The sequence below is a fragment of the Zea mays genome, chromosome 7 (assembly GCF_902167145.1).
Source record: "Zea mays cultivar B73 chromosome 7, Zm-B73-REFERENCE-NAM-5.0, whole genome shotgun sequence".
In the NCBI taxonomy this organism is placed as follows: Eukaryota; Viridiplantae; Streptophyta; class Magnoliopsida; order Poales; family Poaceae; genus Zea; species Zea mays.
Window position 1 is genome coordinate 83,263,925 of NC_050102.1, and position 14,308 is coordinate 83,278,232.

The 14,308-nt window shown below is 41.5% G+C and overlaps 1 protein-coding gene and 1 long non-coding RNA gene across 5 annotated transcripts; one reads left to right on the forward strand and one right to left on the reverse strand.

Moving 5' to 3' along the window:
• The first annotated feature begins 8,684 nt into the window (after positions 1 to 8,684).
• Positions 8,685 to 12,493, forward strand: LOC100192813 (uncharacterized). 4 transcript variants are annotated; one of them, XM_008652636.4, is made up of 4 exons: positions 8,685 to 9,044; positions 9,119 to 9,198; positions 10,834 to 11,051; positions 11,824 to 12,493. In XM_008652636.4, the coding sequence occupies exons 3-4, from the start codon at positions 10,836 to 10,838 to the stop codon at positions 12,052 to 12,054; spliced, it is 447 nt and encodes a 148-aa protein (XP_008650858.1). In that variant the 5' UTR covers positions 8,685 to 9,044; positions 9,119 to 9,198; positions 10,834 to 10,835; the 3' UTR covers positions 12,055 to 12,493. The 4 variants fall into 4 exon arrangements, with proteins under 4 accessions (XP_008650858.1, XP_020395888.1, XP_008650856.1 ...); XM_020540299.3 differs by having other exon boundaries at positions 9,139 to 9,198; XM_008652634.4 differs by having other exon boundaries at positions 9,179 to 9,198.
• On the reverse strand, positions 12,032 to 13,953 carry LOC118472942 (uncharacterized). The gene is made up of 2 exons (XR_004851450.1): positions 12,764 to 13,953; positions 12,032 to 12,663 (listed from the first exon to the last, which is right to left on the reverse strand). It is a non-coding gene; the product is annotated as an uncharacterized lncRNA (long non-coding RNA).
• Positions 13,954 to 14,308: the final 355 nt, after the last annotated feature.

Below are 14,308 nucleotides of genomic sequence, written 5' to 3' on the forward strand. Positions count from 1 at the left end.
AACTCGAGCCTATGGGAAAAACATATTTTTATTATGGTAAAAGACGGGAGTATTACATGAAATTGAAATTCAATTAAAGACATTTAAACTCTTCATAATTGTTCCTTATTAACAAAAGGGTAATAGGGAATGTAGAAAATGCAAAAGAACTGCTGTTGAGGTAGGATATTCGTCAGTAAATGTGCTTCGACTCTGGCACAGTGCTATTGATTGTGCGAGCTTCGGACTCTTCTCTGAAGTCCCGCTGAAGGTTAGTGCGCTGACTCCCTTCTGGCTGCTGACCTCTTTGAATCGGCGGTGGCGGTGGAGGTTGCTGCCAGGACGCTTGGGATTGGCTTGCTGAAGCAACATAAGCTGCAGGGTGGTTGCCTACATATTCTGGAATATAAGGTGAGTGATACGAAGCAGTATGCATGACCTGCTTCGGCTGACTCTGTTGCGCTGCTGCTTCTACTATTTCCTTCTGCTTCTGGATGGTAACATGGCACATCCTGGTAGTATGGCCCTTGTCTTCACCACAGAATAGGCAATATATTTTTCTTGGCTGGTCTCCAAACCTTCCCCCAAAGCCCCTAGCGCCTCTGCCCTTTGGCGCTGGCGGCCGAAAAGAATTCTGCTGTTGGGCCGAAGCTTGTGAAGAGTGTTGTGGCCTTTGCTGCTGGCTTCCTCGATCATCAGTTTGAGCAGAGTTATGGATTGACCTAACATGCCTCGGGTGAAATCTTCCTCCGAAGCTCCTGGTCATTTCAGAAAACCTGAATGCTTTCTCCCTTCTTTGGCGGAAGTCATTGTCAGCTCGAATGTATTCGTCCATCTTCTGGAGCAGCTTCTCCAACGTTTGTGGTGGCTTCCTGGCAAAGTACTGCGCTGATGGTCCCGGCCGAAGCCCCTTAATCATGGCCTCAATGACAATTTCATTGGGCACTGTTGGCGCTTGTGCCCTCAGACGCAAAAACCTCCGGACATACGCCTGAAGGTACTCTTCATGGTCCTAGGTACATTGGAAGAGAGCCTGAGCGGTGACTGGCTTCGTCTGAAACCCTTGGAAGCTAGTTATCAGCATATCCTTCAATTTCTGCCAAGAAGTGATTGTCCCTGGCCAAAGGGATGAGTACCAAGTCTGAGCAACGTTCCTGACGGCCATGACAAAAGATTTTGCCATGACTGCCGTATTGCCACCATACAAAGATATTGTCGCTTCATAGCTCATTAGGAATTGCTTCGGGTCTGAGTGACCGTCATACATGGGGAGCTGGGGTGGCTTGTAAGACTGTGGCCATGGTGTAGCCTGCAATTCTGTTGAAAGAGGCGAAGCATCATCAAAAGCAAAGTTTCCATGATGGAAATCTTCATACCAGTCATCCTCATTGTGGAAGCCTTCCTGATGAAGCTCTCTGCGTGGAGGCCTTCGGCTTTGATCATCTTGAACAAGATGACAAACCTCTTCAGAAGCTTCGTCTATCTGTCTCTGAAGATCAGCTAGACGAGCACCTTCTCCTTCTTGCGTTGAACCTGCTGCTGAAGGATCTCTAGGTTTTGGATTTCCTGATCTAGGTCATCCTTCGGAGGTGTTGGACTGACAGCCTTCCTCTTCTGGCTTCGGGCCTCTCTAAGAGAAAGGACATCCTGATTGGGATCCAGCGGCTGTAGAGTACCAGCCCCTGTCGCTGAAGCTTTTTTCGGCAGCATGACGAAGGTGATGCTTGCCGAAAGTGTTCAAGACTCAAAGAATGGAAGTGAGTTCACCGGAGGTGGGCGCCAATGTTGAGGACTTGTTCTCAAATGCTATGAATCAAGAACAAGACAACATAAAATGTTAAATATCAAAGCCCTTCGTCCTTTGAATCATTATTTTCCTTCGGATATAATGAATCTAGGACGAAGGTCATGAAGGACGTACCCTCATAATCATGATAAAGAAATGGACAATATTCATGCAAAGTACAAGGAGTAACATAATTTAGATAGACATAGTTATCAACTTATTTTCATTTATATTACTTGTGTAAACAATAATAAATTACAAGTGTACCTTCAGCTTGTAGGAATAAGAATACAGGTGTGACGCAAAAGTAAAATGCCAAGTCAGCGTCGTCAGTACGGGAATACTGTTCACCTATTTATAGGCACGGGTCGCAGCCCATGCAAAATTACATTAATGCCCTTTACATTTATCAATAACTCTATAGTAATTCTTCAAGGTCTGATTTGGCTTTTCATCTTTAAGTCGGTTTCCTCTTCCTGCCGTTATACCGAAGCTCTTCTGCACACAGCTTCGTGATTGTCTTATCCTTCGTCGTGATCGTCGTCCCAGTCAAGCTTCGTCTTAACCATGTTCTTGTATACTCGCAATCTGTCTTCGAAGGTACCTGTTCACATATTTCTCTTGGAAAACATAGTCAAATTACGTTTTTGAGGACCTTCGGAAGCCGAAGGCCCCCAACAGTCCTCACACCGGACAGTCCGGTGTTCTTCTCTCCGGGTGCCACCTGGAACTAGCCGTTGGGCTACGGTTCCCTGGTGCACCGGACAGTCCGGTTTGTGGGCACCGGACAGTCTGCAGGCAGCACACTTGGACTTTACTTGGATCTTTTTAATGTCTTCTTTTGAGGTGTTGCTTTCTTTAATTCCTTAGTCCAAGTTAATCTTGCATCCTGTGAACTACAAACACAAACACTAGAAAACTTATTAGTTCACGGATTGTGTTGATCATCAAACACCAAAACTCAATTAGCCAAATGGCCCGGGGTCCATTTTCCTTACAATCTCCCCCTTTTTGGTGATTGATGACAACACAACCAAAGCAAGCAAATAATACAGTTATTTGAATGACATTATGCAATCTACTTGCTAGGATGCATGTTTGTCCCCACAATGTGATATTATGGACTTAAGCCTCCCCCTAACTCCATAATTCACTCACTTCCTATTTTTGGACCAAATAACCAAAACCACTTGAAAAACCATTTGAAGATTTTAAAATTTTTAATTTGTGGTGTTTGGTGTTTGATATGGTTTTCATTGCTTTGGTCCCTAAACTTCTCCCCCTTTGGCATCAACCACCAAAAAGGAAGACATTAAAAGCATGTAAGAAGTGAAAAAACTTGACCTCAAAAGATTACTCCCCCTAAATGAGTGTTCTCTTCTACCTTTAGGAAAAAGCATGTGAAAATTAGAGGTGCAAGACATGATTTGAAAAGACTAACTTCCCTTATGCATATGTAACCGAATATGAGTTAACCACTTATGCATTTTTAGCAACATGGAAGTATATGATATGAAATATAGTCTAATCAAATATTGGAGAAGACATGTAAATGATACTAGATGTAGTCTCAAAAGATACCGATTGAAATTCAATGGTGAGCTTGAGAGACATGAGAGTTCTTGGAGATCTTGCAGTGGAAGATTGTTGTCTTTCTCCGGGGACCTCATTTTCCTTACAATGAGACTATCACATGAAATAGACTTGAAAAGGTGTTAGTCTCAAAGTATTAGATTATAGAGTAACCTCCCCCTGAAGGTGTGCATACAAGTTTTGAATACTTGCAGGAGACATGCACTTTGATTTGATATCAAGAGGGACAAATTATCTATAATCCGAACATATAAGTTAAATGATACAGATTGTAGAATATGAATGTTTTACCATTTGAAGAATTCACAGTTATCAATTGATGTATCATTTGCTATGTAGTGATATTGAAGCTATGTGCCGTGCTTAAATAAACGTTTTAAGCCATGTAGGTTTGCTTAAGTATATAAATTGAAAGTAAGCAATCCTACCATGTGATTTACCTAGTATGCATAATTTTAAACAAGAGTAAGTACCAAATGTAATACTAGGTATGAAAGGTAAACTAGATACAAGGAAATAGATACGCATATCTAAAAATAAGGAATACAATAAATTTAGTTACCTTAGTCATGGGTGGGGAAATTTGGGTCCAAAATTTTCACTAATCCACTTGGCAATAGACTTGATCCAATATGATGTATCCCATGATATACATCCCAAATTTGCCAAGTCTCCAAATTTCCCGTTTGACCTTCGGTCCATTCACTTCCCATTCGGGATCCAAACCTTCTTGGTGCTTTTCATGGTTGAAATTATTTCCTTTGGCACCCAGATGCGTTTGGCCCCCTTTCCTTTGTTGGCTTGCTTGTTGGCCTTGATTGCTATCACCTTTCCATTCTTTTTCTTCTTGATCAAATATGGTGTAGCAGCCTTTTTGTCCACCTTTTTGATATAGGTGTTGGAGACTTTGCTTGATGGCTTTTGCTTGAGCTTTTGCCTTTGTTTATCCCCGGTCATCACCTTGCATTGGAAAGACTTGTGGCATATCCTACAAATCATAGTTTCTCCTTCCATAGGCTTGTTCACTCCCGCAGTGGTGTTATCCAGTGGAGGTTGGATTTGTTTGGCTTAGCCTTTCTTGTCATACAAAGCCTTGCCAAGGCGAGCCACTTCTTGCCTTAATTGCTCATTTTCCTTTGCAACCTCATTTGAACATGTTTCTACAACAATATTCTCAACAAGAACTTGGTTGCAGGAGTTAGAATCATCAATTAAATCAAAGCAAGAAGTAGAAGCATCCTTTTTAATAAATTCAGGAATTTCAACTAAAGATGCTCCTGGGGTGCTACCAATGTTTTATAGCTTAGTAGTTAGCTCATTGTTGTGTATGCTAAGAATTTCCATTTTCTCTAGCAAATTTTCAATAGCTTCTTGAGAGCTAGCTAACTTAGCCTTAAGTTTTTCATTCTTTTTAATAAGGCCATCATCGGTAGCAGTGGATGTAGCACTAGACTCTAATTGCTCAATTTTAGTTGACAGCTCACAGTTTAAGTTTGCAAAAGTTTCAAATTTTTCTAGCAAACCTTTATAATCATTTTGGGAGCTAATCAAGTTATTTTTCAAAGTTTTAAGTTAAGCTTTTTGCTTAGTGCAAACATCCTGAAAAAATTTTACAGCTTCTGCAAGCTCATCTACGGAGGGCTTTCCCTCACCATCATCATCACTACTACTATCATCACTAGAGGATGGAATACTCATTTTACCTCTTGCCATAAGGCATTTGTGTGATGACCGTGATGAGCGTGATGAGTACCGGTGGCTGCACATCCTTAGAGGTTCATCCTCACTTGAAGAATCATCCCAAGTTCTAACACTTGTTAGCGCCTTGCCTTTGCTCCTCCCTTTTTTGGGTTCGGCCATATTTGGACAATTGTCCCTGAAGTGGTCCTTCTCCCTACATTTGAAGCATCCTCTCTTCCTTTGCTTTTTCCTGTCAATGTTAAAGAGAAGATCTTCGACCTGCAGGGGCACACCCATTAGATTAATCTTGCGGATCATCCTCATTACCTTTCCGACGCGTCGGATTGTTTCTTCGTCCTCGGAGGATGATGTGCATGGTTGATTATCTTCATCATCATCACTTTCTTCTTCTTCCTCTTCTTCACTTGAGGAACTTGGAGTGGGAGCCTTCTTTTTGCCCTTCCTTTCATCACATGCAAAAGCATATGACCTTGAGGAAGTTGGCTCCTCTCCCCGACACATTTTTCGCAACATCTCAAAAGCCGCGATTTTCCCAATCACAATGGTCGGGGTCATATTACTCAAATCCTCCATGTTGTGAAGGATGGTGATGATGCTCCCATATCTTTGTTGTGATAGCAGGGAGATAATCTTCCTCACAATGTCCGCATCACCTAGCTTATTAATGCCAATAGAATTGAGCTCATTGATAATTAGATTTAAACGAGAATACATGTCTCTAACAAGCTCATCATCTTTCATAGCAAAAGAATTATACTCATTTAAGACTAGGCAATGTTTTTGCTCATGGACATTTGATGTGCTGTCATGGAGCTCATGCAACTTAAGCCAAATCTCATTAGCAGTTTTCAAGGTAAATACTTGATTAAAAATATCCATGCTAAGAGATTCATACAAGCAATTTTTGGCTCTAGCATTTAAATGAATTTCTTTTTCCTCACTCGCGGTGGGTTTCTCGGGATTCTTGGGGGGTTTCATCCCGTCACGAGTGACTCTCCAAACACCTAGATCAACGGCCTCTAGGTAACAAGCCATTCTAGCACTATAATATAGGAAGTTAGTGCCGTCAAAGTGTGGTGGCCTATGGGTAAAACGTTCGCTAAACTAGGCCACAAATAAATCCCTAGAGCAAAACCTATGCAAATAGTCAAACTAGAATGTGCAAACTAGGTTTTGTCTAAGTGTTGCTATCTCTACCGCAATGGCTAAGTTTCAATCTACACTAAATAAGTATGTATACAAGATTGAAACTTAAATGCTTAATATAAATGCGAAAACTTAAAGAGCAAAGTAGAGAAGCAAACTCTCGTGGATGACGCCGGTATTTTTACAGAGGTATCCGGAACCGCGCAAGGTCCCGACTAATCCTCGTTGGTGCCCCTACGCAAAGGGAAGCCCACGTGAGGGCCAAGCACCTCGGTCGAGTAACTCCGTAGAGAGTCGCGGGCCTTCTCCACGCGCAAGTGGTGCTCCGCTTCCGGCTCCTCTCGGACGCTCCCCGCCGTCTCCACTATCGAGCTTCCAGCCGAAACACCGCGGGCCTCGTTCCCTCCGGTACACGGTGGCGGCCGTGACACAAACGCGGTTGTCACGGTCTCGCAAGAGTCTCGCCCCACTTGGTACAATTACAACGGCTCGCGCAAGAGCCGAGGGGTTGAGGTTTTACAAAACTCACTCAACTAACTAGGGTTCACCTAGAGCAAGCGTTAATGCGGTCTAACTAACCTAAGCACTTCGCAAAGCACCTACGCTAATCACCGAGTGATTCTATTAAGCACTTGGGTGTTTGAGCACTTGGAAATGTCTACAATATGCCTTGGTATGTTGCTTGGGCTCCCACACCTGGAAATGGCCGGTTGGGGGTGTATTTATAGCCCCCAACACAAATAGAGATGTTGGAGAAAATGCTGCTTTCTGCGGTACACCGGACAGTCCGGTGGTGCACTGGGCAGCGCACTGTAGCCTGTCCGGTGCGCCTAGCCGTCGCAGGCTTTCCACACCGGACAGTCCGGTCCTCACACCGGATAGTCCGGTGGTCTTCTCTCTGAGTGCCACCTGGAACTAGCCGTTGGGCTGCGGTTCCCTGGTGCACCAGACGGTCCGGCGTGTGGGCACCGGACAGTCCGGTGTGCCACCAGACAGTCCGGTGCTCCACGCACAGACAGTCCGCAGGCAGCACACTTGGACTTTACTTGGATCTTTTTAATGTCTTCTTTTGAGGTGTTGCTTTCCTCAATTCCTTAGTCCAAGTTAATCTTGCATCCTGTTAACTACAAACACAAACACTAGAAAACTTTTTAGTTTACGGATTATGTTGATCATCAAACACCAAAACTCAATTAGCCAAATGGCCCAGGGTTCATTTTCCTTACAGGAACATTATTGGGTAAATAGAAGTGATCAAGGGCACAACTTGCCATCAACGAGCTCCTGCTCAGTATTTTCCACCTGCTGAGTACCGGGGTCCTCGGTTGCTTGCTTGTCTACTCGCAATAATACAAACAAACATGGTACAGGAGAAATTAACATCACACCAAACAGAGGAATATAATGCATGATAATATTCTATGCATCCTAACGAGACCAGGGGTTCGAGAATCACTAAATTCGGAGTTACGGTTAACGAGTTACGATTTTCCGAAGTTATTAAGTGTTTGGTACAGAATAAACTAGGTGGGTAACTTTAGCTCAGTTAAAGTGCAAATAGGGAGATGAATAGAAAGAATGGTTGGAGAAGAGGAGAAATATAGAGAGGAATAAAAGAGGGAGTGGTATTTAAAAATGAATAGAATGAACGGATAGAGGAAGATGATAAGAGCAATGGTTGGAATCAGCCTAAAGGGCACAATTGAATGTGACATTTTCTTCTCCCATTTTTCCTTGACAAAATATAGTTTAGGACTTTTTAGTCCATTAATTGCGGAACTAATTCTTAAATGAGTAATTTTTGTTGGCCAAAATCTAATTTGTTTTGTTTGGAAACATGGACTAATATCTAAAAATATTCTTAAATAACGACTCTTCTTGAAGAGAAGAGTGAAACCATGCAAGATAAGAAAAAGAATAGGATACATGGGAGAATAGTTTAGGCCATCTTCAGCAGCTTACTTATACTCATACCCATATTTAAACTACACTCTATAAATATTGTAATCTACAATGTAAAACGATGCAAAATAATGTTTTAGTGACCATATAGGTGCAATGTACAGTAGTTCACCCATATGGTTACAAAAACATATTTTGCACTATTTTGCATTATAGATTGTATTATTTGTATAATGTAGTTTGAATATGGGTACAAGTAAGCTGTTGGAGATGATTACTTTTACTCATTAATAAAATATAACTAGTTACATGTCCGTACATTACCACAATTTATATATATTATATAGATAGATCTTCTTAAATAAAATATTTCTTTAAATACGATTATATTTTATTTCTAAATTATTAGTATAATATCTGTTCTTCATATAACACAAACAAATATGAGTTACAGTGGTAAAAGCCAAGTGCTATGTACCAAACGAGCACTGTTTAAATCTTTCCTCCATACTTTACTTTTAGATATTCCATACGAGAGTAAATTTATTCGCTCCCTGCACTCTCGCGGGAGGAGGCGACGCACAAACACATGCTTAAATATAGTAGAGATTAGAAAATAGTAAAATTTACTCCACTCATTAAACTTGTGTTCAAATGACTAGGATTGATCTTTACTAGACGACTAGCCAACGACTAGCCATTAACACAGAGTAGACCATTACCCTGACATATTTTGTAGAGCTAGTGAACCTAGCAGAAATCGATTAAAATAATACGCAGCAGCCGATTGCACTCGACCAAGAGAAGCAACGACTGCATCTCTGGTCTCCCACGCCTATAATCCCATTCCCCTCCTTCAAAGCCCTGCGGCGATTTCGATTCTTCCCTTCTATCTCCAGGTATACCCATCGGAGCAGCACTGACAAAAATTCTCCAGGTACGACTTGTTTCACATCTCTCTAGATTTATTAGATTAGAATCTACTTATTGCTCGTCGGGTTCATGATGTAGTGCGATCTGACATGCTTCAGTTCGGCTAGCTGCTTAATTGTGAGGTTTACTTGGGTGCAGGAACTCCAAGAATTCATCTGGTTAGTGCCTGAGAACAATAGTCAATGTTTGATTCGTCTAGGATTGGGGTTGACTTTGAGGAAAAGGAGGAAGGAACTGATGATTAAAAGCCTTTCGCTGAAACTTATCTGTTTCTTTTCTACCTTTACAGAATCTTGAAATTCTGAGAGCGGTCCGGTTTTGAATATCCACAAAGATTCAATGTTTATTATCCGGAAATTTCAAATAAAAAGATTAGGAAATTTAGCTCTGCACTAACTAATTAGGAGTCTTAGTTTATGATTGCACAGGACCTAGGTCCAATTATTGTGAAATCTACATTCAAAAAAATTTGATTAGTAGTTTCCATACTCCTACCTGAATTTTATCTAACAACTTTTCATCTCACTCTACATTGAGCTTTGCTATACTGACCATTTTGCTGAAAGAACTCAAATCTTTTATGCTAACATCTTAAGGGGGGAATGCAAACAGCTTGACTTTTGGGGGAAAATTGAAGATCAGACCTCTCTTTTCTATTTGCCGTATTGATTGAGTTGTTTTTGCTTGGTTTTGAATAGCTAAGCTTGGATATACATCGGCAATCAAAATATGCTTAGTTCAAAGTATGTGCAAACGGGTTAACAGTATGCCTAGTTATTTGTATTCATGATATTTTTGCTAAAAACATCTTTCTTTGAACTTCCTTTGATAATGTCAAATATTGAATGCAATGGTATCATACTGGACATGTGTAAATCTAGCTAGATGTCAAAGTGCTAAGTGATAACAGCTACTTACGAGAATATGATTCAGTCTATCTTCAATATCTAGTTAGTACTTCCTCTCTTCCAAATCATAAGTTACTTAGGCTTTGTCGTTAGTCAAACTTCTCTAACTTGGACCAAGTTTTCTGAAAAAAGATGTTCACATCTACAAGTTCAAATAAATGCAACTATCAAAAACTCGGCCAAGGAGGGTAAGACCATCCTTGTGGTATTTCATTAATAGAACGTTGCGGCAACGGTCCCGACTGAGAAACCCCCGAACCCTGTCCTCCTATCACTAATGGGCCGATTCAAGCTACTCACTCTGCAAAGGCCCACCTAGGCCCGAGGGTGGCGCACAGCCGAGTTGTAGCCTGAGAGCGGATGAGGAATAGCAAGGAGAATTTTTTGTGTAGAGCCAGGGTTTGAACCCGTGACCTGGTGAAAGGGACCCTGCTGCCTTCACCAGTGGGGTATTACACCATCTGCGAATGCAACTATCAACACTTTGTTCTTTTTTGCTTACAGTGATTACATCTTATTATTTAATGAATTTGGCCAATGCACAAAAATTCTTTTAATATCTTCTTTCCATGATTGCTGTGATCTGTGTGACACTTTAAACAGCATTAAATATTGACCGTCCCTGCTTCTTTGCAAAAAAGAAAAAAATTGAAAAGGAAGAGATGGTCATTGATCTCCTAGTAAATATGTTTGACCTCTAGTTCAGCATTCCTCATACTTTGCAGTTTGTGGAAGTCGCTCATATATATTTGTTCGGACTTTGTGATAATAGTATAGAGTTCATACCAAGAAATTCATTTAAAACATCAAGCGGCAGTGGCTGTGCCTCAAAGTCATTTCTGACCATTTTCATCATTGTTTCGATCACTATATTCTCTTTCTCAGATATGGCAAGCAAAAGGATTCAGAAGGAACTCATGGATCTCCAAAAGGACCCACCGACATCATGCAGTGCAGGGCCTGCTGGAGAGGATCTATTCCACTGGCAGGCCACAATCATGGGTCCTAGTGACAGCCCCTATGCAGGCGGGGTTTTCTTTATTAATATCCATTTTCCTCCTGACTACCCCTTTAAGCCTCCAAAAGTGAACTTCCAAACAAAAGTGAGCTAGTCTTATTGATATGATTTCCTCTCCTTTTGATATTTCTTTATTCTGCACAAGTATTTGAAGCTCTATTCTTTAGACAATAGCCATGGTTGCCCATGGCCTTGTTATTGACATACTAGGCAATAGGAGTGGTCTGACATTCAATGAAAAACACCCATTCCAAAATCATATGAGTATAATTATGAAAACTCTCTTTTGTGCAGAATAAGTCATGCTTAGATTCTTCTCTACATCACCATTTTATTTTCAAAACTTTGGTTTTTCTCCCTAGTGTGAAGTAAATAGTTAAGATCATTCTGAATCCTTAAGTACTTGTTCCCAATAACCCCGTTTTACTTGCTTCAGCAGTTCCATAGAGTCATTTTTCTTCTTGAAATTTGGCGCTAGTGATGCTTGAAATGCAATGGATAAGTTGTCATCTGGCAGAGCTCAAATATGTGTACTTTCTAGCATCCTGAAGTTCAGACATGAAAGTATGTCTGTCAGCAACAGGTTTCACAAAAATAAGTACTAATAGTTTGTTGTAGTATTTCTGATATAAGGGGCAGAATGGTTGTAGTCCCATGCTATCAACATAGGATGGAAAATTTTGTCTAAGTTCTTAGTTTAAAGAACCAGCCATTGTATTATATCACTTTGATCGGTACTACTGCATATATAAACTTTGCATATTGAGACAAGCTGAACTATTGGACAATTCTGGTTCTGTTTAAAGCTATTTATCCTTGAAACTAATTCAGTTAACTGTTTCACTGAAACAATACAGGTTTATCACCCAAACATCAACTCTAATGGGAGCATTTGCCTTGATATCCTCAAGGAGCAATGGAGCCCTGCACTGACCATATCAAAGGTCCTCCTCTCCATCAGCTCGCTCCTCACCGACCCCAACCCGGACGACCCCCTTGTCCCTGAGATCGCCCACATGTACAAAAACCAGAGGCAGCGCTACGAGGAAACTGCACGGGCCTGGACCCAGAAGTACGCAATGGGCTGATTCTGTCCCACTGGACAGTACTTCCCCTGCAAAGATCGTCACGGTGTTGTAAGAATCAAGTTGCACCGTTTTCCTGTCGTGTGATGGTATTAAGAGCCCAGATGGCTGTGTCAATTGTACTCGCTTCTCAGAACAAAGTCTCTCTGTGTGTACAGTGCTTTTGAAGCTGGATGATCTGAGTTCTGTGCTAAAACCTTGGTTTGCACTTCACTTTGTTCCCTGAAATGGGTTTGCGACCACTGAATTTGCATGTGTAACCTTTCCAAGAAACCAGTAGCAGTTTGTATGTTGTCAAGATGTTAATAATTCAGATGGGTGGCCTGCATCCATCTGAAATGGAGCGCTATTTGTTAAAACCGTGCAGATAACAGTTCAGTGCTCTTGCATATGGAACATGTCGTCTGCACCACGTGATTGAAATGGAGCTTTCCTTGTTGCAGCCACTGCTTTTTGATTTTGAATGGCAGAAGTTATTACAGAAGTGGCTTGCAGATCTGCTGCCTTGCTTCAACATTTGCTAGTCTCGTGGAAACTGTCAGGTCCATCGCTGTTGGTTGAATGTGGCCATACTTTCTGCAACGCTGCTGTTTACCCTCTCCCAGCTTTCATCTGCACAAGCAGTAGAAAGTCATAGCCTGCCCTTTCTTCTTCGAGATGGACAAAAGAGGTTGCATCTGATGGCCAACCGGCCAGTTTGGTCTTTCTGTACCAGGTCACTTGTGTCCTTGTGCCTTTACTTCCATGTCTCCATGATAATATTCATAGCTGTTCTTTTTTTAGTGTATTACCGGGCGAAAATTTTGAAGTACAGGTGCTTTCTCCCCCTTTGCTATAAAGTCATGTGCAGGTCTTCATTTGGTATACCTGTAGCCACACGCTGGGAAAAAGCCTGACACTTGTGTACATACTTGTGTAAGGTTGTACATGCACATGTGGCAGTTGTTATCTACACACTACAGGAGATAGCTGCTTTGCCGCGTGGCAAAGCCCAAAAAACCGCTAGGCAAGAAAACACTCGGCAAACTCTTTATTTAGATGAGGGCTGGCAGGATGCAGGACAACATAGCAGAACCTGCACAGGCAATTATGCTTATATGGAGGACAAACATAAACCTAAAAAAAGAACGAAAGAAAGAACTATCTAGCAAACATATATAGTAGAAAATTGCAAAACAAAAACGTCAGTTAAACAAACAACAGCAGAGATTGCTAGGCAGAGCACGAGGCATGGACATCTGCAGGTAAACTGACGACCAATTGCATCTGCAGGACGGCACCTCAAAGACCAAGTTACTTGAGTTGTGTCGTATGCAAATCTTGTGTAAATAAAGAATGTATAAGCATTCCATATAAAAGTGAATTAGCTTAATTGATATATGTCTAAATTACTATTATTAGAATGGAATTCAATTCCAGTGATCCAAACGGGGCGTTAGGGAAAATGAAAATCTCTTGGGAAAACAGGGTTTCCAAACTAGCTCTTAGATGAGGGCTGGCAGGATGCAGGACAATATAGCAGAACCTGCACAGGCAATTATGCTTAGATGGAGGACAAACATAAACCTAAAAAAAGAACGAAAGAAAGAACTATCTAGCAAACATATATAGTAGAAAATTGCAAAACAAAAACGTCAGTTAAACATACAACAGCAGAGAATTGCTAGGCAGAGCACGAGGCATGGACATCTGCAGGTAAACTGACGACCAATTGCATATGCAGGACGGCACCTCAAAGACCAAGCTACTTGAGTTGTGTCGTATGCAAAACTTGTGTAAATAAAGAATGTATAAGCATTCCATCCGTGGCACTTGCATTTCTAAGCATATCTGTATTGCCCAGCTACTAAACCCAAAGGAACACGCAAATGATGTTTGACCTTTTTGCGACACCCACGTTATCCAATCAGCTGGCTGAGTACTGTGTGCGACTTTTTGGACGTAAAGGGCGCCCCAAATTGAGATCAGTGTGCAAAGAGCGCCCTTTATTAGATGCAAAGTGATAGTGACTAGTGACGTGAATGAAAAGAGAGCAAAAACCCTGTGCCCGGGATGCCAAAAGCAGCACGGCGGTTAGCCACCCACGACATCTGTTACAGGCCGTCCAACGCGTGGATCAACGGTTCAGATATTCCAAGCGACGAACCGAACTTACCGTAACCATAGCTCCGGCACCATAGGAACAGGAGAGATGCTTTGACTGGCTGTCAATATTTGCTGCTGCTGATCTAGTCTCTTACTCTGATGTGGTTTCTAA